The sequence below is a fragment of the Zootermopsis nevadensis genome, unplaced genomic scaffold, assembly GCF_977971745.1.
Source record: "Zootermopsis nevadensis isolate Lab colony 2312 unplaced genomic scaffold, Znev_1.0 Znev_ptg000009l, whole genome shotgun sequence".
Taxonomy (NCBI): domain Eukaryota; kingdom Metazoa; phylum Arthropoda; class Insecta; order Blattodea; family Termopsidae; genus Zootermopsis; species Zootermopsis nevadensis.
The window spans coordinates 2,624,762-2,649,251 of NW_028259141.1; the positions used below are offsets into that span (position 1 = coordinate 2,624,762).

The 24,490-nt window shown below is 36.0% G+C and overlaps 1 protein-coding gene and 1 long non-coding RNA gene across 6 annotated transcripts in view; one reads left to right on the forward strand and one right to left on the reverse strand.

Moving 5' to 3' along the window:
- Nucleotides 1-261: 261 nt before the first annotated feature.
- LOC110833937 (protein transport protein Sec24C) overlaps nt 262-24,490 on the forward strand; it is a 33,785-nt gene continuing 9,556 nt past the window's right edge. For 2 of the 5 annotated variants that reach the window (XR_015534257.1, XM_087345442.1), the window contains exons 1-14: nt 263-462; nt 3,338-3,624; nt 5,742-5,878; nt 7,808-8,230; nt 10,198-10,377; nt 11,770-11,928; nt 12,168-12,363; nt 12,840-12,955; nt 14,685-14,888; nt 17,673-17,876; nt 19,458-19,584; nt 21,316-21,476; nt 21,664-21,843; nt 23,507-23,708. Coding sequence is in view for 1 of the 5 variants with exons in the window: in XM_087345442.1 (XP_087201568.1) it covers nt 422-462; nt 3,338-3,624; nt 5,742-5,878; nt 7,808-8,230; nt 10,198-10,377; nt 11,770-11,928; nt 12,168-12,363; nt 12,840-12,955; nt 14,685-14,888; nt 17,673-17,876; nt 19,458-19,584; nt 21,316-21,476; nt 21,664-21,843; nt 23,507-23,708 (2,617 nt within the window). In the remaining 4 variants the exon portion in view is untranslated. Of the gene's footprint in view, nt 463-1,902; nt 2,399-3,337; nt 3,625-5,741; nt 5,879-7,807; nt 8,231-10,197; nt 10,378-11,769; nt 11,929-12,167; nt 12,364-12,839; nt 12,956-14,684; nt 14,889-17,672; nt 17,877-19,457; nt 19,585-21,315; nt 21,477-21,663; nt 21,844-23,506; nt 23,709-24,490 lie in introns of those variants that run through there. The other 3 variants (XR_015534258.1, XR_015534259.1, XR_015534260.1) reach the window with 3 other exon arrangements.
- LOC110833938 (uncharacterized) lies at nt 7,603-10,339 on the reverse strand. Its single transcript, XR_015534292.1, has 2 exons — nt 10,207-10,339; nt 7,603-8,042 (listed from the first exon to the last, which is right to left on the reverse strand). It is a non-coding gene; the product is annotated as an uncharacterized LOC110833938 (long non-coding RNA).

The window sequence follows — 24,490 nt, forward strand, 5'->3', positions numbered from 1 at the left end:
TAACGAAATAATACAAATTAACAACATTTGTAATTTCGAAAGATGTAACAATTTTGAACTTTGCAAAATGTAGTACATCCCGTTCTGTCGAAATGAAGTCAATTTCATGATTTTAAAATTGTAATAATTTAATAATTTTTAAGCTTCTCATGAGTAATCCCGTGCATTACGAAGATTACGATTCTATACGGGAAAAGCTGGTTGCTTGTGGGTAATCTCTACACTTTAAGTTTCCTACCCTGTCTCAGCGCAGGCGCTCTTTGTCGTGTGTCCAGTATACGATCGTATCTGGCAGGGTGCAGTGTGTTGTTGATTTAGTGCCCGCGCTGGCTGGTAGATGTTTGTGTTGGGGGAATTCACAGAACGAGTTTAATTTTGTGGGGCTGTGTGAGCGCATAGAACAGCTGTTTCCTCTGAAACGATGCTAGTGAAAGCTGGCGTGCTTATTGCAGTGCATTCTACGTACGTAGGCATCTTCTTCTTCTTATTCTTAACATTGGCGCGTGTCACGTGGGAGTCGTGGATTCGTTGAAGTTCTGTCGCTGTGCACAGTTCGATTGAGCGTTTTTCTGGTGACTGGAGCGAGTGACCGTAATTTGTGCCTGAACAGCATCGAATTCATGCATTTTACACGACGTGCGTTGTTTTCCATTGAGTGTGACTGCGTGATTTACACTTGCATCACAAAACGGAAAATCCGACGTCTACCTGCAAATTGTCGTGATGTGACGCACACATCAGGATTTTTGCATTTGACATTGTTTGTGTGTTGTGACCATTGTCGTCCTGCGAGAATCATTTTCACTTAAGGTGTTTGTGGCCGTCGCCATGGAAATATTGCTAAAATGGGAATACTGTCTGCTTGAATTGCAACGTTGCACAATTGTTATCATTTCGTACGCGATTTTGCGTTGCATTAATCGTTTTCATTTGTTCGAGGAAACCAAATACGGACGTCATTTCTTGATTTCTTTTTTATTCCCGGAAACAAGAAATGTAACCAATGACTGTTCATTCCCCTGAGCTTTCCGTGTGCGTGGACCTCCAGAAAATGCTGCAAGGTCATTCTTTTACGTTCCATCGCCTCAGTTTCCTCCAATTATGCAGTGTCATGTGACTTTTTATATTTTTATGGCCGTCTCACTGCCTCTGTGAATAATCGTGTTTCCTTACTCAAAGCTGTATCCAGAATCGTTCTCCTCTCTTTAAGCCCGCACGTGGACGAATTTTTTGGGGATGATGATGAGTGTTTGTTGCGAATTAATACATCAACTAGTGACCAGATTTTTGTATTCGTCACAGGTACTAGAGAAAAAAGAGGGCAGTATGATTCAGTAAGGAGGGATTTATTGCACAATAATCTCATTGAGTTTGTGTTTCAATGAAGGCTGGTGTCATAGTTTATTTGCATTCCATGTATCCTTCTTTTGACTTAACCAGAAGATTCAGAACATGTCATAATGCAAGTACAGAACTTATTTCGCGTGTAGATTTACGTAAAGCCTAGGAATTGTCAACAGAGGTAAATTCGTCTACGTAGTAGGTGTGAGGTTAGGTTAGGTTTTCTTTTGATGCTGGCTTGGATACTTTTGTATCGTTATTTAAACTTTTACTTGAAGGTGGAATTTTATTAAGTAACTTGAGGCCTGAATGATATTTAGTGAGGTTCAGTACTTGGCTTATGAAGGTCGCATTTATGTCTTCTATTTAAAATGGGGAGATCTTTATTTCTTTTAAATTTGTCGAAGTTTTCATCTGCAGGTGACTGTAAGGTAGAAATTTCAAAAATTAATTGTGTGTTTAAAATTTTTCTCTCACCCAGGATTGGACTCAACAGCGCCCGGCAAAGTATACTAAAACCGGACTTTTTTTTTTAAATAATGGCAAATGAAATTGTAAAATTGTCTTCATGCCTCTTTTCATTACTTTCAAATTTATTTTCTTCTTATAGAGGAAATATTAATTAATGCTTTTTACAGTTAGGATGGAATGTAACCAAATTATATCTGCGTGTACATCAATGTAATAAGAAGTATTGGAATTTCCAAACCACACCTGCAACAATATTGACTGAGCAAGCTGTAAGGCTCATTTCTTATGCATGTAGTATAATAGACTGAATAAACCGTATTGCACTCCATTCCTTTACTAATTGTTAGGTCATAGTTTCCTTCGGCATTGTCGCGTCAACAATCCGCTTTCGTCAATGTGGAAAGAGCTGAGCTGTGAATCGCTTGTAGGAGAAGTGTGTTGTAGACGAGATACTTTTGTGCTTTTAAAAGTCTTTCACAATAACCAAAGTACCTATCTTCTGCGAATTACTAAGACATTCTTTTGACACTTGCTTTCACTCTCTCCGGTGGACATCGAAGCCTCTTCCTCTTGAAGAAAGAGTGAGGTAAGGGCACCCTATTTATTATTATTATTATTATTATTATTGCTTATAACATTTACAGGTTTTCATTTACATTTGTGAACTCTTGGAAGAGAATTAAGCTTGTCTTATTTCTAACAAAAATTCAATTTTTGACGTAAATACGTCTATACGGAAGGGTCATTCGGCAAAAGAGCGTAATTAAGATGTGTAAGATCCATACCAACAATGTGTAAATATGGACCGACAATGGTCAGATTGCATGCATTGTTGTTACCTAAGAAACTAATTGTTACGTCATATTTTAACTCGGAAGTGCGTCGTAGAGTAGATAATTTTGTGCTGGTAAAAACGTTTTAGAATATCACAAGTACTTATGTTATATAAGAATTATTACATTACATTACATTTCATTGCATTACATTTCATTGCATTACATTACTTTCAGCTACCACAGACCCATCTTAAGCGTAACTAATTCAAGTTAAATAAGAAATGTCTTAATCAAACTTTACTCAATTGTAAAGCATGTATAAAGGAAATATTTAGAATAATGCCAATATATAAACTTCCTTTCATTGTATTTATTGCTTAAATATAATTTACATACAGAGACGTATTTACGTCAGATTCTCCGGAACCGTGGTTCCACTGTCAATTTTTATTCCATTGACTGCTGTTTGTTTACAGTATCATTTATAATAATTTATGTGAGTATTATTTACAAGTTTGAAAAAACTGCACTAGCAGTTTTGTATAGGAAATATGACTGTTTCAACAAATGTCATCTAATGTTCAGTATCAGAACTTTAAATAACTGTACAATGTCAACATCTCAAAAAGAGGTTAAATGTGGTGATTAGTTTTCGATTAAGAAGGAGGCAAAACTTTTCTCTAGAGTGGAGTATGTTCTTGAATGTAGTTTATGTAGTGGTATTTGAAGATGGAAAACCATGGTTACAGAATTCTCTGTGGATTAAACATGAATCCACAACATCTACCAGAGCGACCGCAGCAGCAATATGGAGCTCCACCAGCATCTGGGGGCATTTACCCACCTGGCCCTCCAGGACCTCAGAATATGGTACCAGCTCCACAAGTCACCCCATCCCCTAATGGTAACATATCTGCACCAGTTGGACCTATGCCTGCTGGTCCTGGAATGATGACTGGAGGCCCCATGGCAAGCTCACATCGCCCTGACTCTAGTGGATCAAACATGACGAATAGGCTGGCAGGCCCTCCCATAGGTATGCAGATTTGTCTTACAGTCAGAATTAGTTTGTGTTTTGAATCCCATAGCAAGATCTGACACAGTAACAGTTTTAGAATTTCTTAAGTTTGTGAGTGCCAAAGTGTCATTTTGAGAAGGGGGTTTTATATTTGTTTGGAACTCCTCTGCTGTATTTCCTTATCCTCTTATAATTTGCCATCAAAATGACTGTGTTTACTATAGTAAGTATGTGTTATAGTTTTCATATTGCAATTTTCCATACATGAAACTATTTTGTTTTATTATTCTGACAAATTTAAGTCTTACAGGTGGGTATCTTATCCATGTGAAACTTTACTGCTGGTAGAAGGTTTTTACATATTTTTAGTTGAGCAAGATATTTTAATTTTGTAAGTAGGCTAATTATTTGATAGGTTTAAATAACATGCACACACATGAGAGTGATGGCTTGAGTAATAACTAATATTCAGTAACTAAGAATTTTAAAAAGAGTTTCAATCTTTTTTATAATCATCACAAATGAGAATGACACATAAGAATTTTGTAGAGTTATCACTTTTTTGATAAATTGATAGCTCTATTTTTTTTTAGAATTGAAGGTATATTTTGGTTACTTACTTTTTAGTTGGATCATTGTACTGATTTATTATGAATGTTAATGCAAACCAAACTTCATAGCTAACCTGAAAAGTAATTCTTATTTTTGTAATGGTACCATGATCTGCTCTCCAGAACATCATTGCCAGTGAATTTCTTCAAATTTTCAATGAAATGTTTATTTAGTAGTCAGTGCCAATAGATTGTTCATCCGTTCTTCATTGCTCAATTGTTTCCATGAGCGTGTAGTCTGTGTCAGATACATCCTCACATATTTTAAACTGTGAAATTATGTAATCAAAATCAACTACATCCTCTACTTTCCTCATTTATACAAATGCTAATTATTGTGAACAAGAAAGTTTGAAATGTTTACATCTAAGAGCAACAGACAGACCACATTTTTCATGAAGCAAGTTTAAAGTGACTGTCTTCTGTGCTTAACATTATAGTACTCTGACTTCTGTACCCTTCCCGGCGGTGCCCGAATTTATAACTTGTGTTGGGCAAGGCCGTGGTCTAGGCAACACGGAGTTTTCCTCCGTGGCATCCCAACAATTCCTCCATTCACACACAGAAGAAGGCAATGGCAAACCACTTCTGGATCATCTGCCAAGAACGTATATGAACAGGTCCCAGTCCGAGAAAAGGATGGAAGGATCCTGTTCATATGGACCTGTCGTCAGACAGAACACTAAATAATAATAAGATGAGGTGGTCTAGCGGTTAGAACGCTGGCCTTGTAATCCTGGGGTCTCGGGTTCGATTCCCGTCGGTGCCCGAATTTATAACTTGTGTTGGGCAAGGCCGTGGTCTAGGCAACACGGAGTTTTCCTCCGTGGCATCCCAACAATTACTCCATTCACACACAGAAGAAGGCAATGGCAAACCACTTCTGGATCATCTGCCAAGAACGTATATGAACAGGTCCCAGTCCGAGAAAAGGATGGAAGGATCCTGTTCATATGGACCTGTCGTCAGACAGAACACTAAATAAAAATAATAGCAGAGTTTTATACAGTTATTTACATTGTAGATGAATTTTTAAAAACACTGCATGAATGAAGAGCTAATTTTCCATAAGAGGGCATTGAATGGAAGCTGGAAAACTTTCCAGAAGGTTGGTCCTGTACTTTAGTCACCACTTTTGCATTACATTTCCTTTCTCCCCTATATGTCCCATTTTGTAGTATGTTGATTTTGATATTTTGGATGCAGATTTTTAGGTGGTTGAAAACATTTAAAATGAACATACAACATTCATTTTCATGCAGAAATTATTTTTATATTCTGAAGATGGAGGTGATATGTTCTTCTGAAATGTATGTAGCAACCTACAAGACTACATAACGGTGTATCTTTGTAATGTGCAAGGCTACATTGTGTTATAACCAAGACCACAGTCCTCATTTTTTACTTTCCTGAAAATCTTACAGCTTACGTTACAGTAATTTCACTTTGCTATGTTACAGTGTTTTGTTATTGTGAATGTACGTTTGGTGCATGCGAATCAGAATTTGCTTTCTTGTTATGAAGGACCAGGTTCTCAACCTACTGCACCACAACAACCACCAATAATGCGGCCACCAGCAACATTAGCTCCAAGTCAGTTATCAACTCAGTTATCAGGGATGCATTTAAGTGGACAGTCACGACCACCTGTTCAGATTTCTGTAAGTTATTCCATTGCATATGATTTTAACATTAAGATTCTACTGTAAAGACTAAAATAATGGCTTTTTGAGGGAAATACCCCCATTTACAGCAAATATTGTGCCTATAACAAAGTTATTGAGTAAGTTAATTGTTTTAAATATAATATATTACATGTGTAAGTGAAAATACCTTTCTAAAAACATTCTGATTTATAGCAGTGTTCAAAACCAATTGTGCTCAAAAGCATGCAAGCTGATAGTTTACAAGACTTAATATGACCCATGGCCCTTATGGAAGGAAGCTTATACTGTTTGAAACTGAGATTAAAGTGAAATCACAGCAACAGAAATAAAATTCATGAGTAAAATGACATAGTGATTTTGTTTGACTGTAAAAGGAATTAAAACATAATGAAGGAATTGAATGTATGGCCAATCATGGAATTTATAGAGATTTACAGTGTTAACTGAAATAACCATGTTGTTTGAATGACCTCTAGAATCCCATTCCAAGTTCTTTGCTACTAACCATATAGGTGAAGGTCTTTGGGGAGACTTCATAAACACTTGCATGAGACACAGGCCACTGTATCTAAGGAATTGAGAATTGATGATTTTTCCAAAAGGAATACTTGTATGTTTGTTATGTTTGTATCAATTTCTTGTTTCTCTATTTTCCTTTTTCACCGATTGCCAATTTTTAATTAAACTGATGTACCATTCTCTCCCTTTTTTCTGTTTTACCTCGTTACTGGATGTTTCAGTGAATTTCTTTGCAATTTGTTCTTAAAATTTTCTTGTAGAGAACAAACTGTTAATAGTCGTACAACAATAAGTGTGCTTATAATTCAGTCATGGAATTGCAGATACAGCCATGTGATTTTGGGAGGTAATTGAGAATGAGAACAAATGTCTGTCATATGGGGCTTTCCTTGGACAAGGCAGCTTTCGTCAAGAAGAGGATACTTCTCACTAGCAAGTTGGGCTTGGAGATGAAGAAGAAACTAGTGAAGTGTTACGTATGGAGCAGAGACTTGGACACTCAGGAAGAAGGAACAGAATTACCTGGAGAGTTTTGAAATGTGGTGTTGGAGAAGAATAGAGAAGATCAGGTGGACGGATCGAGTGACCAACGAAGAAGTATTGAGGAGAGTCAACGAGCAAAGAAACATTCTGCAGGCGATTACACGACGGAAAGCTAACTGGCTGGGACATATTATGAGAAGGAATGGGTTACTGAGTGATATCATCGAAGGCCAGGTTGAAGGAAAGCGAGGACTGGGAAGAAGACTGATACAGCTAACCGACGACAGAAGATGAAGTTTCTGGAGTTAAAACGAGAAGCTGAGAATAGGGAAAACTGGAGAGCTCTGTTTGGGCAGAGCAATGGACCTGTCGTAAGACAGAACACTGAATAATAATGGGGCTTTATATGGAGTTATTCTTAATATTGCATATGCTTTCTCATAGTTATTTATTTGTGATTTAATGGCATTGTGAGTAGCTCAGACAATATATGTCAAATGATAGGACGATAATGAATAATGAACTTCAAAATATCGGGAAGGAAGTGGTTGTGGTCTAATTTAAGGTTACTATTTTGGAATTTGCCTAGAGGGACTGAGGAAAACCATGAAAACCCTCGGTTAGGATTGCAAGAATCTCTGATGATATCAGGAGTGGATTTATGAACTATGTGTCCAAATACAATGGATTTTAACTTGGCCCTCAGGCAAGATGCATTCAAATAAAAACATTAGTTTTATTGCATATGGTACCGTATGTTGTATTTCCATGCGTATTGGTTGTTTAATTATCGTCGCCTCATGAATCATTTTGCTTTGTATTGTACACATTTTTTAGTATACATCTTTGAAAAAGTAGCATATTATTTTATTAGTTCTTATGACAACTTCATATACAGAATTTGAGAATTTATTTTTTCAGAATTATTCTAGTGGACCTCCAACAAAGCCTGGCTTTGGTAGTGAGCCTCTAGTTTCCCCACCAGCAAACTTTTATCATCCTCCAGGCAGCTTTCCACAAGGTATCAATGGAGGTCCTGCACCTCCCACATCATCTCCAGATCAACCTTTTCAGCCCCCTGGACAGCAACAGCATGGGTCCTTGCCACCATCTCAGTATATGAATGGCTCTATGGGTCCTCCACCAGCTCACATACCTGTTCAGGGTGGAAACATACCTGTAGCACACAGGAGTGTGCCTCCAACAGGGGTGCCACCCCAATCTGGAGGTATCCCTACCCAACATAGAGGTATGCTGCCTCCATTTGGAGGTATGCCTCAGTCAGGAACTGTACCACCTCTCACTCAACCAGGTCCACCAACAGGGAAGTCATATCCATCTCTGGTAAGTGATTGTTTTATGTGCAAGAGAGAATTTATGTTCAGTTCTTTGTTCTGTTCGAGTCCTAGAATGAAATACAGGGGCCATAACTGATCGGAAATGGGCAAATCAGAATCCCCAGATTTGTTGCTTCTTGTATACTTGAGGATATGCACTAAGACAAGAAAACTTATCGTTAGTGAACTAGCTGTTTAAATAACTGTTTCAGTATGTATTCTGTATTAATTTTAAAAAGTATAAAAATTGTCTATTTATGATGAGCAAAGAAATACTTTTATTAGGGCTTATGTATACATTCTTTTGCGAAAGAGAATTTGTGTAGGTGAGTGAAGGGAACGTTTACAGGCTGTTACTGGCAGTGGAAGATGATTCTTTCCTCTTTTGTTCAATAAAAAATGAAATGTCTAACTTAAATCACTTTGTATGATACTTACCGATTACTTCCAGACATGGAAATTGTGAAAGGATCTCATATTGGATCCATTATGAATCATTTAAAAATGTCACTCTAAGAAACATGAAATTTTTCAGTGCAAAATTTGCATAGTTATCAATGTGCCTCATAACTGTGTTGTACAAATCAGGAATACACAACCATATTTACTGGGTGGAAATAAGGAGGCTAGTTAAATTTAAGCAAGTTAAAACGTGAAAACAGTGTGAAACACATCATTAATGTTATTTTGTACATCAGAGAGGAACGGGTAACATACCTGTCATTCATGAATGCTGTTATTAGCTATCTTTATGATGAGATAATTGATACTATTGTGACATCAGAGATATTTGCTTTATATGAGTATGTAACTTGATCTCCCACTCCATGATAAAAACATTGAGGGTGCTGGAGAGAATTTTTGGACATAGGAGAATGGAAGTAACCAGAAGACAGAAAAGTTATGTAGTAACTAGCTTCATAATTTCTATTCTTCAGCAAGTCTTGGAGGATGAAGTATGACAGGGATGTAGCATGCATGGGAGAGCCAATTAGTGCGTATAAGATTTTAATTGTAATACTCGAAGGGAAGAGTCCTTTTGGAAAACGTAGTTTTACGGTGTGGAATATTAAAATAGGTATTAAAGAAATTAGTTGTAATGCTGTGGCCTTGATTGGATGGTGCAGACTGGTATCCAGTGGTGGGCTGTTGTAATCATAGTAAATGAGTAACCTTGAATTTCCAACTGAGAAATTGTCAGCTTCTCAAGAAGGAATCTGCTGTATGGAATTAATTGGATATTTTACCACTAGCTTGATTGTCTTTATGATTGGAACAAGATGTCGTATGAGCCCAGAAGTATTAGTTACGTGTAGGGTTTGTCAGAAACAGTTTTGACGTAAATACGTCTATATTTTAGGGTCAGTGTCATTCGGCAAAAATGTAACTTCATTGTTATGTTACCTTGGAAACATCACCTGTTTATCAACAAATAAACAACAATGGTTACCTTACCTTACCTTACATTACATTACTTTACATTACCTTACCTTACATTACATTACATTTCATTCACAGTAACTAATTCAAGTTAAATAAGCAATGTCTTAATCAAACTTTACTCAATTGTAAAGCAGGTATGACGTATTTACGTCAAATTATCCGGAACCATGGTTCCACTGACAACTTTTTAATCTAGTGAATATTGCAGTATATCTAAACATAGGTAGATCTTCAGGGGTACGTGATGTCCAGCTTCAGTTAAAATTCCATAAATTTAAGAAAATCAGTGTTGTCATAATGTGTTTTTTATTTTACTAAGTGGTGATTGTGCACTGATGCAGGACTCATGTAAAACTATATATGGCATTTTCCACAATTGAATTAATAAAATTTTTCTCAAGGTTAAAGTTTGTCGCAGGTTTCTCAGATTTACAGGGTAATTTCTGATTTTACATCTGTTAATTTCCTGCTCATTTAGTGTTCTTTGTTACTACATTCTCCTTTATCAAGAATGCATTATTTTTTCTATAGGACATGTACCATCCAAATGCTGGGGTCCCACCTAAAATGCAGCAGCCACCCATGGGGCCACAGGGTCCTGCTGCCAGTTACAGATCACCTCATCAGCACATGGGTCCGCAGCAACCACCACATCCATTCATGCAGTCACAACCTGCAAGACTTTTTGTTCCTGAAAATTTGCCAAGTCCTGTAAGTAACTAGAGCCTTCTTATAAGATAATTATACTTACCTTACACTGATCAACAAACTGATTAAAATCTCTATTGCATATCTAATATTTGCTATCTGAATTACTTAGTTACGAGGGGCGTATACAAATGATTTAGACTAAGCTGAATTATGTGATCCTCGATGGTGGTGGCTCCCAGGTTACACTTATTCTCCCTGGAGGTTGACGCACCGTTGCCATCTCTCTGGCAATTTCCTTTTTGCCTCACGAAACCATTGTTTGGGGGTGTCTCGTACCCACTCCCTGACACCATCATGTAAGGCGTCACTATCGGGGAATCGGTGACCACGCGGGGGATTTTTCATCTCACGTAAGAGGGCATAGTCACTTGGTGCCCCTTTCATCCCAGAATACTGTTCCCATCTGTTTCTCAGCAGACTGTGCTGAGTGAAGCCTGTAACCCAATTGAACACAGTTGGACGTGCAGGAGTACCAGCACTACACACAGCCACTAAACGCCTGTGAATATTCCATAAGAACCATGCGGTCCATCTCTGCCCATGGTAGTCGCTCTCCATCGCTTGTCAGACTGGTTACTGTCCTGTGGGACTAAATGGCGCTGCCCGCGGCCCTTCCCAAGACGCTGTAGCGCCATCTCTCGGCCACATGACCGTCAAGGTCAACACTTGGATTACACCAAGGCAGCTGACTGCTTCCACTTGCCGCGTCGAAATCGTAGTTCCAGTCTAATTCATTTGTATACACCCCTCGTATAATGTGTGAAATAAATCTAACTTGTGTTTAAACAAATAACCAACTGTATAATCATTGATTATATTACAGTATTTTTCAGAGCATCTGAACCACTGCCATTATTGTTGTGACTTTTGACGTAAATACGTCTATGAGGAAGGGTCATTCGGCAAAAATGTGTTACGAAAAAGTGTAACTTCATTGTTATGTTACCTAGGAAACGTCATCTGTTTACTTAGCATTGTTGTTACCTAGGAAACGTTACATTACATTAAAATACATTACTTTACATTACATTCAGCTACCACAGACCCATCTTAAGCGTAACCTATTCAAGTTAAATAAGCAAAGTCTTAATCAAACTTTACTCAATTGTAAAGCGGGTATAAAGGAAATATTTAGAATAAAGCCAATATATAATCTTCCTTTCCGTATAGACGTATTTACGTCTAATTTTCCGGAACCGTGCTTCCACTATCACGTTTTATATAGTAAGATATAAATGTCTGTAAACATAAAAGGAAATATATACGATGTTTTCAGGAGAGCTGAAATGTCCTGTAAGAGAAGCAACATTACACAGTTTGCTTTCTATGACCTGTGCTTTTGAATTGTATTAGGAAGCTAATAACATTGCATTCTTGATCTTTTAATTTCAGGTGACGAAAGATGACGAGCACAATGGGGATTTAATTTTTGATATGAATGAGGAGGGGGTCACTACACACTTCAGTACCCGAGATGGAAGCAATGCCAGCCCCAGATACATTCGTAGCTCAATGCACAGTATTCCGAGTAGGATTAATATGATGAAGGAAGTAAGTCTGCCACACAAATATTTTTCTTAATATAGAAACTCATAGGAAGGGTTGATATTATCCAGTCCTAATTATGTTTAAACTGTTCTTATATTTGCTTAGAGGAGATAAGGAACATACAAACCGAAGATGGAAACACAGTCAGGTACTGAATCCATGATTTCTAGAGAATAAAACAATGGTAATGTATTTTATGATGTGCTTACTGTTTTTAGAATTTTCTTTCTTTGGTTTTACAGGTTGCTGTGCCATTTTGTCTTGTAGTGAGTCCTTTAGCTCGAACTTCAGATGAGGACGTTTTGCCACCCGTTATAGACATGGGAAAAATTGGACCTGTTAGGTGCATCAGATGCAAAGCCTTTATGTGTCCATTTATGCAGTTCATTGATGGAGGGAAACGTTTCCGCTGTCCGTTCTGCAAAGCCACTACAGAAGGTAAGGGTCTTGTTGTATACAGATGTAATAAATGGATGAGACAATGCGTAAGGAAAATTATATTTTTAGTAATATTAATTTAACTTACATAAAAAAATATTAATAGAGTATGACCCTTTTATTGTACAAAATTTTAATTTTGTATTCAATATCAGACTTTATACTTTCTTATCTTTTTGCTGAAAGATTTTGCAAAATTGGCACCAAAATTGTAATTGATACATCAGTTTGATTTAATTACAACTACAAATATAATTATAATTGGTTTTTGCTTTGAAACATGAGTATTAAGGATTTATTGTGATTTGGCAAACTGCTTAGCAATAGGACACTGAAGAATACAGAATCAGCCATCAGAAATCTGAAATTGGTTGGATATCAGATGAAATAAACAAGGAACAAATGAAATAAGATCTCATGCAGTGTGATACTGAAAGAATTTGAATGAAAGTTATTGTTTTTATAATTCTTGACAGTGCCTCAAGAGTACTTCCAGCAATTAGATGACACAGGTCTGCGGGTGGATCAGTTTCAGAGACCAGAGTTGAACCAGGGAGCATATGAATTTGTTGCCACAAAAGATTACTGTAGGGTAAGTTGACTGTTGGCCTTCAGTGCTAAGTCACACTTTCCTTAAGAAATGGTTTTATGTTGTATCACATAGTTGATGTTTCTGAAAATTCTAGTGTTTTTAGGTTAGATGCATAAATATCTAATTTAAAGTCTAATTTTTAGAATAAACTGATTTTTGTTTTTTGACTGCGTTATTAACATCAGTGGTAGGTGGAATGTGATGCTAACCCTCAACTCCCAACTAGTGCCAAGGTTAAGAATCTATTGCATAAAGCTATATCTCTGTTCTCCTAGGAATCTTCATGGCACAGGGAGAAATTTACCTTTATGTTTAATGTCTACAAGATAGTATTAAAAATTAAAAATATTAAAATTAGCCGTCAATCACAATATAATATTATTAAAATATTAAAATATCTTTTTACGTTCCCTATCGAGTACTCGATTTACATGTGGAACATACACGACATGTTTCGGCTATATGTAGCCATCATCAGGTGTTATGTATTTAAACTTTCCACTGAATTACTGATTTTTTACTGATTTTTAATGATTTTTATTCTTCATTTTTCTTATGATGTTCTTGTCCTTTATATTGTTTCTTCATTCGTTGTAGTATCACCAGCCACGATCCAATACAGTACAGTACATCTCCGATCTCTCATAATACTGATACGATATTACTTCTTGGTCCATATACAAAACATTGACATCACTACGAAATACGAAATACAAACATATTAGGAACCTGTGATACTACAACGAATGAAGAAACAATATAAAGGACAAGAACATCATAAGAAAAATGAAGACTAAAAATCATTAAAAATCAGTAAAAAATCAGTAATTCAGTGGAAAGTTTAAATACATAACATTAGATGATGGCTATATATAGCCGAAACATGTCGTGTATGTTCCACATGTAAATCGAGTACTCGATAGGGAACGTAAAAAGATATTTTAATCTTTTAATAATATTATATTGTGATTGACGGCTAATTTTAATATATATTTTTAATATATTTTTAATTTTTAATACTATATAAATCACAATATAACGCATCTACAATATCTTATGTCTACAAGATAGAAAATTATTTGATAACATTTGTAGGCCATATTTAGTTAATGGTGTCGTCCAACGATTTTGGGCTGAATGAGATATTCACAAAACTTCTACCAAAATATATGAATATATTTGATATACATTGGACTGTTTTTTGTATTCCTTAAAAAAAAACTTAAAATATAGTTGGCTTTGTTGGGTTTTTTGGACTTTGTCAATCATCCAAGGATAAAATGTATAGAATCCAGTCTTAAAATGTCTCTACATAGATAAATCATACATATATTTATTCTTCAAGTCTATACACAAACTATATTAATATTGATGTTAAAAATTAAAATTGATATAAATATTTCGCGCTATTCATCGTTTCCTCGATGTTACAATTTGCGCTATATATTACAACATGTTTCGATGTCTCAGCATCATCTTCAGGTTTTATTTTTAAAACTATTCTATATTTTTTAATGCACGCTTTTCAGTATTTGTAGATTGTAGGTTGTAGTTGTGGATGTTCCTTTTATCTTCTGATTCTTTTGCATATTATGTGGTGTATTATGTTATTTGTTCATTATTTCAGGAGTTTGATGTGTCGTGTGTCCTCGGCTGGTCAGGTCTGATCAGGTGACTGACATTCATATAAAAACAGTGTGGCGTCAGAGACTTTTTTGTCTTGTTTCAGAACAAGACATTGCCAAAACCTCCAGCACTCATCTTTTTGATTGATGTGTCTTATAATAACATCATATCTGGACTGGTTCATCTTCTTCATAACCAAATAAAGGAAATTTTGAAATTATTACCCAAGGATGAAGGAGCTGAAACATCTAATATGAGGGTCGGTTTTATAACCTATAGTAAGGAAGTGTTTTTGTACAGTTTTAAGGTAAGGGATGTAATCTGTAAAAATTTCATTAGTTGCAAGATTAGTTTATTGACATACTCTTTATGTTAAAATTTGTTGTCATTGGACATTTCCAGATTTGTGTGTTATTCTGCAGAGCTAATTTCCGCTCCTCCCTCAACTTTTCCAATTTTTTTAGTCTTTTGTCCGTTCTGAAGATGGCTATCTTCTGGGTTGTTGCTTATTGTAGTCTGGTAGAAGTTACTAGTGTTTCAGAGGTGCTTTCTGCCTCTGTCGTCAGGGTGATTCCTGCCATGATAGAGGCAGCAAACTCCTCTGGAACATAAGTAAACTTTTACCAGACTATGGCGCAACATCCTACTTTCCATAATGAGAAATGAAATCTCACTCAGTCTGTTCTGTTCTCTAATTTTCAACTGCTGTATCCGTGGTCTCCGCTAGGTTGTCTTGAGATTATGAAATTATATTGGAAGATCAAATCCATTGTTTATTGACTTTACACTTGGTATATATAGTGATCATACTATAAATATGGTATTGTAAATGCGTCATATTGTGATTCATAAGTATTAAAATATATTAATATAATATATCGTGTAAGTTCCTATTGTAAGCGAGTACTCGATGGGGAACGTTAAATGATGTTTTAATCTTTTAACATTATTATATTTGTGATTGACGGCAAAATTTTTAATATATTTTAATATAAATATGGTATTCCCACTGTATGTATTTCGTGCGCTAGTGTCTGTTGTTGAATGTGTAAATTTTGATCGGAAGGCCTGAAGAGAAGAAACCACTTGGAAGATATAGGTATAGATGGAAGGATAATATTAAACTTGATATTGGGGAAATATGGTTGGAGTGTGTATTGTACTTATCTGGCTCAGTGTCGGGACTAGTGGTGGGCTCTTGTAAACGAGGTAATGAACCTTCGGTTTACTGTTTGTTCTGAGAATCATATGAAACCCATAAATATGCTCTTGTGTACAGAATGCAGAGGCATTGAATGTTGAAGCAGGTTGTATGTGCCCTGTAATTTCAACTGGACTCTATAGGGTTAAAGTGATCATTCATCACGTGCACTACAACCCAGATCGGGTCTTGGCTTCCGCTAGAAATCTCCTCCACCTTATGAATCTTCAGTTTACTGCAGCGTTAATGCTCTGGTACTATTGAAATTGGATGTTAAATTGAGATATATTATATGGGGATTTCACATTGTAATTTATGTAACTTTTACGTTTTATTCCATTTTGCTTGTGTCAGTACAGTGAAACCTCTATGTATCGTTCCCCGAACTATCGTTTTCGCGGATGCATCGTCTGTTTTGTTAGGTCCCTGATACGTCCCATATAAAATAATGTCACATTTTCCCGCTTCTATCGTTTTATCGCATCAATCGTTCAAAAATCTTAGTCTGGTCCACAATTTTCCCGCAATGATCGTTTCTGAGAAATTATAATGAAATTTACGCAATGTTTTTAGAATTTAAAACGATCGCTTTAGAGATAAATTAATATGGAAGGACGCACAGCGAACTTCCCACATGTACGGCCGACACCACGGCACGGAAACGGGGTGGAGGGGGAAGACGACGAATACGAGCCCGAAGCTGTGCCGAGTTTTGCCGAAGCACATGCTATATTGAGGAAAAAGTGAATTCGTTCTTTTACGAGTACAATATTGTTGAAGGTGATGAGGAAAACGTTTTGAACATGGAAAGGGCTCTGTTTCGCCTAAAACGTAAAGTTAAACATTAAAGACTTTTTTTGGCAAAAAGAAGTAACTTTGAAACAGGTTTTATGTGTATTGTTTTATGTATGCAAAAGAGAAAAATGCACTATTTTAATGTTTTCTAATGCTTTCCCGCATCTATCGTTTTCCCATATTCATCGTTTTTATTTCCCACCCCCTCCAAAAACGATACATCGAGGTTTCATTGTGTTATCAAATTTTTAATAGCATCGTGTACTTAGTATTGTTATGTGTTAGTATTCACTTATATTGGAAATATTACTTACTGCTTTAAGACATATTTTTCTCTCATTTCTGTATTTTTTCATGAATTTGGTACATCCAGCAACACTATTACTTGCTTTAACTAGATATATTCAGCATATTTATTGCAAGATATTGTAGATGCGTCATATTGTGATTTAAATAGTATTAAAAATATATATTAAAATTAGCCGTCAATCACAATATAATATGATTAAAAGATTAAAATATCATTTTACGTTCCCTATCGAGTACTCGATTTACATGTGGAACATACACGACATGTTTCGGCTATATATAGCCATCTTCAGGTGTTATGTATTTAAACTTATCACTGAATTACTGATTTTTTTACTGATTTATTAATGATTTTTAGTCTTCATTTTTCTTATGATGTTCTTGTCCTTTTATATTGTTTCTTCATTCGTTGTAGTATCACAGGTCACTAATATGTTTGTATTTCGTATTTCGTAGTGATGTCAATGTTTTGTATATGGACTGTGAAGTAAAGGTTTCAAACTATTAATGAAAATTGAATATAGAAAACAAAATAAATAGTTGAAATTAATCATGTGAACTTACCCAAGAAGTAATATCGTATCAGTATTATGTAAATTATGTAAATCGAGTACTCGATAGGGAACGTAAAATGATATTTTAATCTTTTAATCATATTATATTGTGATTGACGGCTAATTTTAATATATATTTTTAATATTTATTGCAGTTTTTTCTCAGTCTTTCATTATGGTTATGTTGTACAACATTTTCAATGAAAACATTTTAAATTCACTTTTTTTTCAGACTTCTTTTCCTTGCCCAATGGTGATGTGGGGTGATGTAGAGAAGAATTCTGTGTCTATGCCGGAGGTTTTCCTATGTGATGCCGCAGAATCTGAGGCAGCGATTAAGAACCTGATGAAATATATATTCACCTTATATGATGACACCACTGAGACAGAAACAGTACTGGCACCAGCAATCCAGACTGGTCTTAGAGCTCTCCAGGTATAGTACTGACAGGTGCTTAATACACACTGCTCAGTTTACCAGTATTTAATAATTTTAGAGGCCTTACAATACAGGTTTCTGACATTAGTATAACTATTAGAAGAAATCGAGCTTTTTGTAAGAAAAGAATTATCAAAGTTCATATACGAGGTGCGATCGGAAAGTTTCCAGACTGTGTCAATAGCGGGCGAACCGGATGTAGTACGAGCTTCTGCCGCTAGGGGGTGCGGCCCACATTCATAGTGAAACAGTGTGCCAGCCGGCATCATCGAATTAGCATTTGTTTCTTAGTTACGGGCGTTTTGGTAGTGCATTACACTGACCCTCCTGCGATTTCGGAATGGCGTGTGCATCAAATTTTGCCAAAGACTCGCCAAAACGGCTACGGAAACCTATGAAATGCTAAAGCAAGCATTTGGGGAGTCCGCAATGGGTCGTGCACAAACTTTTGTGTGGCATTCACGTTTTAAAAATGGCCGAACCTCTGTCGATGATGACGAGCGTTCTGGACGACCATCTTCGAGCACAACGCCCGAAAATGTTATGAAGATCGACGTCGTACCATCAACGACTTGTGCGACATTGTTGGGATAGGCTATGGGACCTGTCAGCTGATTCTAAAGGAAGAACTCCACATGCGACGCATCCTGTCTGAGGACCAGAAGCAGAATCGACTTCTCGTTTGTCAGGAGCTCAAAGATCTTGCAAGAACCGACCCCAACTTCCTTTCTAAGCTCCGTGTGACTTCTTTCTCTTCCCAAAGATGAAAATTCAGCTAAAGGGAAGGAGATTTGAGACGATAGAAGAGATTCAGGCAGAATCGCAGATGGTGCTTGACAGGCTGACAAAGAAAGATTTCCAGGGATGCTTCCAGGCTTGGCAGCGGCGCTGGGATCGTTGTGTTCACTCCCAGGGGAACTGCTTCGAGGGTGATGGATGAATTTAATACCTGAGATAAGTGTACGGGTTTTTATACGCGCAGTCTTGAAACTTTCCGATCGCACCTCGTACCTTTTTAATAAAGGAATTTATTTGTTGTTGTTATTTGAATTCGTGCATGTTAGAAGGATCTTTCAGTTGTGATATTCTATAAAATATTGGTAATTTCTTGATTAGTTGAGTAACTATCAGTTCCATGGAGCTAGTTAATTTTTAATTAAAGTACTTATTTGTAAGTAAAAAGTGTGTCAGTGGAATTTTAATTTAAGTTGTGGAAAAGAAAGGAAGGTTTTACAAAAAGCATATTTCATGTAATGGTTTGATGATTGTTAAAATAAAAGATGTGTACTTTGGCAGCCATCAAATTCAGGTATGGAAATAAGGTGATGATATGAGCAGCTGTGGCATGTAAAAATAAAGAAAGTTGTTTTATCAAATTGTTTTTGCCTCCATATTTGTGAGCATTGTAATATACTTTTTAAGATATAATTAATCAAAGCCATGTATGCAAGTGTAGTTCAGTAATTTTTAGGTGTAATTGAGTTGGAAAACCATGGACAGCTTTAACAGTGTAATCTAGTTTCTTATTAATCTTGTGCAAACTTGGTAGTAATTTTATGTGGTGCAATTTTTACGCAGGCCTCAAAATGTGCTGGAAAGCTGTTGGTATTCCATTCTTCTTTACCAACAGCCGAAGCTCCAGGAAAACTCAAAAACCGGGACGACAAGAAACTACTTGGCACAGAAAAGGAAAAAAAATTGTTAGGTAAATTCCAATTATGTAATATTTTTTGTCTCTTCTTTTATGCCCTCCACTGTCATTGCCACACAGACTATTTGGTATTTCGCAAGACTTATAATGTGACACCATGGAGGATAATATTAGAATAAATGTGTGATGTCGTATCCCTTCATTTTTAAAAATTAAATTTAATGATAAAATAAAAATTATTCAGTACTTGTTTCTTCTATTACACTAAATTTTGTGTGTTATGTAAGTTGTGTATTTATTTGTAGTTAATAAGATTATGTAAGATTATTTATTTTAATCCGTCTTATCACAATATTTAAAATTTCTTATAATTAAGATAATAAAATAGCATTGATGTTCCATATCAATTGATCGATTTACATTTTGGAACATCCTTTACACAACATGTTTCAGTTTTTATAAAACCATCATCAGGTGTAAAAGATTTACGAACTTAAAACTCAAATATGATTCCATTTGGTGATGTTTCATGCCATTTGTTTTTCAATTTTGGGCGAGGTGTTGTCTTTTCTTAAATTTTATCAGATGTACATATCGGTCTGTAAGTAGAAGATTGAAAGAAACACTAAAGAATTTGAAAGAATTTATAAAAGAATTTAGAGAATAAAATGCAAAATATATAAATTATAGTTAGAAAGTAGCAGTAAGATATAAATAAAAATAATATAAAATAAAAGTAAATCTAAAATAAAACATACCCTAGATGTAGGAGTGATTGTTCCGATATGTCAGAATTTTCTTAATTATAAGAAATTTTAAATATTGTGATAAGACGGATTAAAATAAATAATTGTTAGAATATTCACAATATGACGCAATTACACTATGTTATGTAAGATGTGTATTTATTTGTAGTTAATAACACTGTGTTCAGTCATTCAAACTGTATAGCATCAAATGAGGGGATAGTAGTGAGTAATGAATTGGAAAGAGTGTGGAAGGAAGCAGTCAGGCCTAATTTGAGGTACTAGCCCAGCATTTGCCTTAAGGGATTGAGGAAAATAATAGAAAACCTTGCTGAAGAGAGCTGGTCTCAGGGCTGAGATTTGAACCTGGGATCTCTCAAATATGAAGTGGGAGCACCAACCACTTGATCATGATGTTCAATCCCATTTCTGTATCTGTATGTTTTTGACAGTACATGTTGGAAAGGTACGAGTACAACAAGTTCCATGTGTGTAATTTCAGTTAAGCTCACCAGTGTCATATGAAGGTCTTTGTAAAAGGACAAGGAATCCTTTGCTAATTCTGTTGTTTGGTAAAGCGTCCTGCTACACGCCTATGCAGGCACTTGGGAGGAGCGGAGGTATAGCTCCTACTCTTTCTTGACCTCAGCACCAGATGTGGGTGAGTGGTCAGCATCACGGCCCAGCCGTGCTTTACCCCTGGGAAAGGACTCCGGTACCCATTGGACAGGAAGCTGGGTGGGCCCCAGAGCAAGCCGGTCTGGACGCAGAGGCTAGAGGAAAAACCCTCTGCCCTCCGTCGGGGATCGAACCCCGATCGCCCAGCCCGTAGCTAGTCACTGTACTAACTGAACTATCCTCATAGTTCTGTTACTTGGATAAGTAATAACTAATGCAGGGAATGTGAGAGAGGTATTTTTACTGTTTTGGCAGTCGTGGATTAAAGACTGACTATTTCTTTGGTGAACTGCCAGAAGTTTAGATTTTGAGTTGAACAGTGATTCATGGATGAGTAAACTAACATTTATGATTAATTCAGCACCACAGGGGAATGTATACAGCAGCCTGGGACAAGAATGTGCTGTTGCTGGATGTAGTGTCGATCTGTTTATATTCAACAATTCTTACATTGATTTGGCCACCATTGGACAAGTATCAAGATTTTCTGGCGGAGAAATCCACAAGTACTCAAATTTTCAGGTATATGAACTGTTGCTTAAAAACCTGAGATTGAGTAAATTGCTTAATAGAAATTTTAGTCAAATGCTATAATGAAATTGATATAAAAACATTGCTGTACATGGTTTTCTGAAAGTGAGAAACTATCACTCTGATGTGTCTTAAATTAAAGAATAATCATGTGTTTACATTTACAAATGTTGGACAGGCTGATGTGGATGGTGAACGACTTATAGCAGATATCAAACATGATGTGAGTCGTCCAGTTGCATTTGATGCCGCCATGAGAGTGCGCACATCTACAGGTGTTAGGGCGACTAATTTCTACGGTCACCACTTTACGTCAAACACAGGGGAAATGATACTTGGCAGTATTGACTGTAATAAGGTGAGGAAGTACTTACATATACATCAGCAGTAATATAAAAGGCTTGTGTATAATTGGTTTAAAATTTTGGATGTGTTTTAAAGTGACAATTCAATTTTTCATATGTGGAAACATACCAATTAGTTTTGCTGTCTTGCTTCATATTAGTAATTCAGACAGTGAAACTGAAATTCTGTGGATGTGAGAGTTGAGGTTTTCATAATAATAATATTAATAATAATAAACATCAGGGAACTGCAGAAGACCACCATTTTGGGAACTTCATACATCATCCGGAAGACGCTTTCATAAAATAAAATTATATAATACATGTGGCACTTGCTAAAAACAATATGTATCCCGGAAATAGCTGCCGCCCTATGTACCTTAGGGACGAGGTCTGTCTCGGGTACATGGAAGTAAAAACCCCATAAAGTGGTGAATAGATGGGATAATAATAATAATAATAATATTTTATTACATTCCATATACCCATAAGACAGTCAGATGACAATAGGATGTGGAAAAAGTCATAATAATACAATACATATTATAAAGTATAATTCATACTATTATATAAATTACACATAATACAAAACAAAGGGTTCACCTAAAGAAATGATAAGTTACAAATAAATCCACCCATTATATACAATAGATAAATTATGACTTATTTGTAAACATTAGAAATTCATCGACAGAGTAAAAGGAGTGTGTAATTAAGTATCTTTCTATGCTACCTTAAATTGCTCCTTCTTTTTTACAAGACTTGTGAGATTTGATGGTAGACTGTTGAAAATTTTGATCCCTGCATAATACGCACTCTTCTGAAAGCATGAGAGGTTGGCAATTGGTCCATGAAGCTGATTTTTATTCTTTGTGTTGACACTGTGTACAGGAGAATTAGTTTGAAAGAGTTCTTGGTTATGTACAATAAAGTTCATTAATGAGAATATGTATTCACAAGGAAGAGCTAAGATCTCTAATCTCTAAATAGACTTCTACATGAATTTCTAGGTTTTACACCAGCTAATAATCTAATAATTTTCGTTTGTAAAGTGAATATCTTTTTACTGTTTGATGAATTACCCCAAAGCACTGAAGCTGAATTACTAAGGTAGTGTGAATCACATTCTCATCCTATGCTAATATTATAAGTCTTGCCTACAAAATCCGGGTGAAATTTGGTTATACAGCAGACTCTGTAACTACATCTCAAGCTTAAAGACCTTTTTTTGGGAATCCCAAAATTCCTCACATGAGGAAATAATTCTTTGCAAATATAACATATTTAGTACTGTTCCAGATGTCCAACAGTATAAGGTATTTTGTTTCTTGTTAAGTATTTTTAATACTGTTTTTTTTTATAAAAATGGGTGAGATAAGAAAAAGTTGTGTTATATGGAGTATTAAAAATTGATAAATTATTCTTAAACTTAGAAAATGCCAGTGATTATTTTTACTTTGTGCTGCATTTTTAGTACACTTTATTCATTAACTGCAAGTGAAGATTGTAACCCCATCCTACCGGTTTGTGCTATTTATACCTGCTTAGCAAGAGTCCATAGTAACTGTAGAAGTTAAAGACCATAAAGTCCGAGCATTGGTATGAGATCTGAGTTCTCTTCAACCATCAGGGTAAAAAAGTTGATGTAAAATTATTAACAGTGCTACTGTGTTGCAGGCTCTCACCATAGAAATAAAACATGAAGATGACCTTACAAAAGAAGATGGAGTGTATATTCAGGTCGCTTTGCTGTATACATCATGTGGGGGTCAGAGACGAATTCGCATCCTGAATCTGTCACTCAATAAGTGCATACAGATGCGTGATTTCTTTCGACGCTGCGACCAGGGTACCATCATTAACTTTATTGCCAAACAAAGTATGTGATTCATGATTTATTGTTATGCATTATTTATTAGCATTTGTAATTGTTGTAAGATGAGTGGGAGTGGGGCATGCAGCATACAAATTGGACATGGCAAATGTATAGAAATGTTAGACAGACAGCCTGAAGTGAAGACACCACTAGGGACATACAGACATTTCTGCAACAATATTACTAAACTGGATGCTAAAGATCTAGAAAACAAGGATGCGTACTGATTAAACAGTTGTAGAGTATGGTTGGTGGCAGACTTCTGTTAACACTGCAGTCATCCTCCAAGTTGCACGAAATGGGGGGAATTTCTAATTCAGCTAAGTGACTGTCAATTTCTCAAGTAGGACTCTGGTATGTGTAGCTAGCAGGTCTAAAGCTGAAGAGCCAGATAATCATGACAAAGATTGTCTAAAGGTTTTGACGTAGGTGCGTGAAGAACCTGAAGCATATTCTTGGACATTATCTGTTAATTGAAAAAAATGTAAATACCACAAAATGTTTTGGAAGGTAGCTTTAAACATTGCAATAGAAATTTTCTCCAGGTCATGGAATCACATATGATTTTTATGATTTATGTTTGGTTTCACGCGGTCTGAGGCATGGACCTCATGTGCCTGGCCGCTAGGACCGTGGGTTCGAGTCCTGCTCAAGGCATAGATGTCTGTCCGCGTTTGTATAGGTAGAGGCCTTGCGTCGGGCTGATCACTCATCCAAGGAGTCCTACCATTGTCCAAATAGATCAATAAAATAAGTAAAACCTTGACACCTATGGGTAAAAGAGG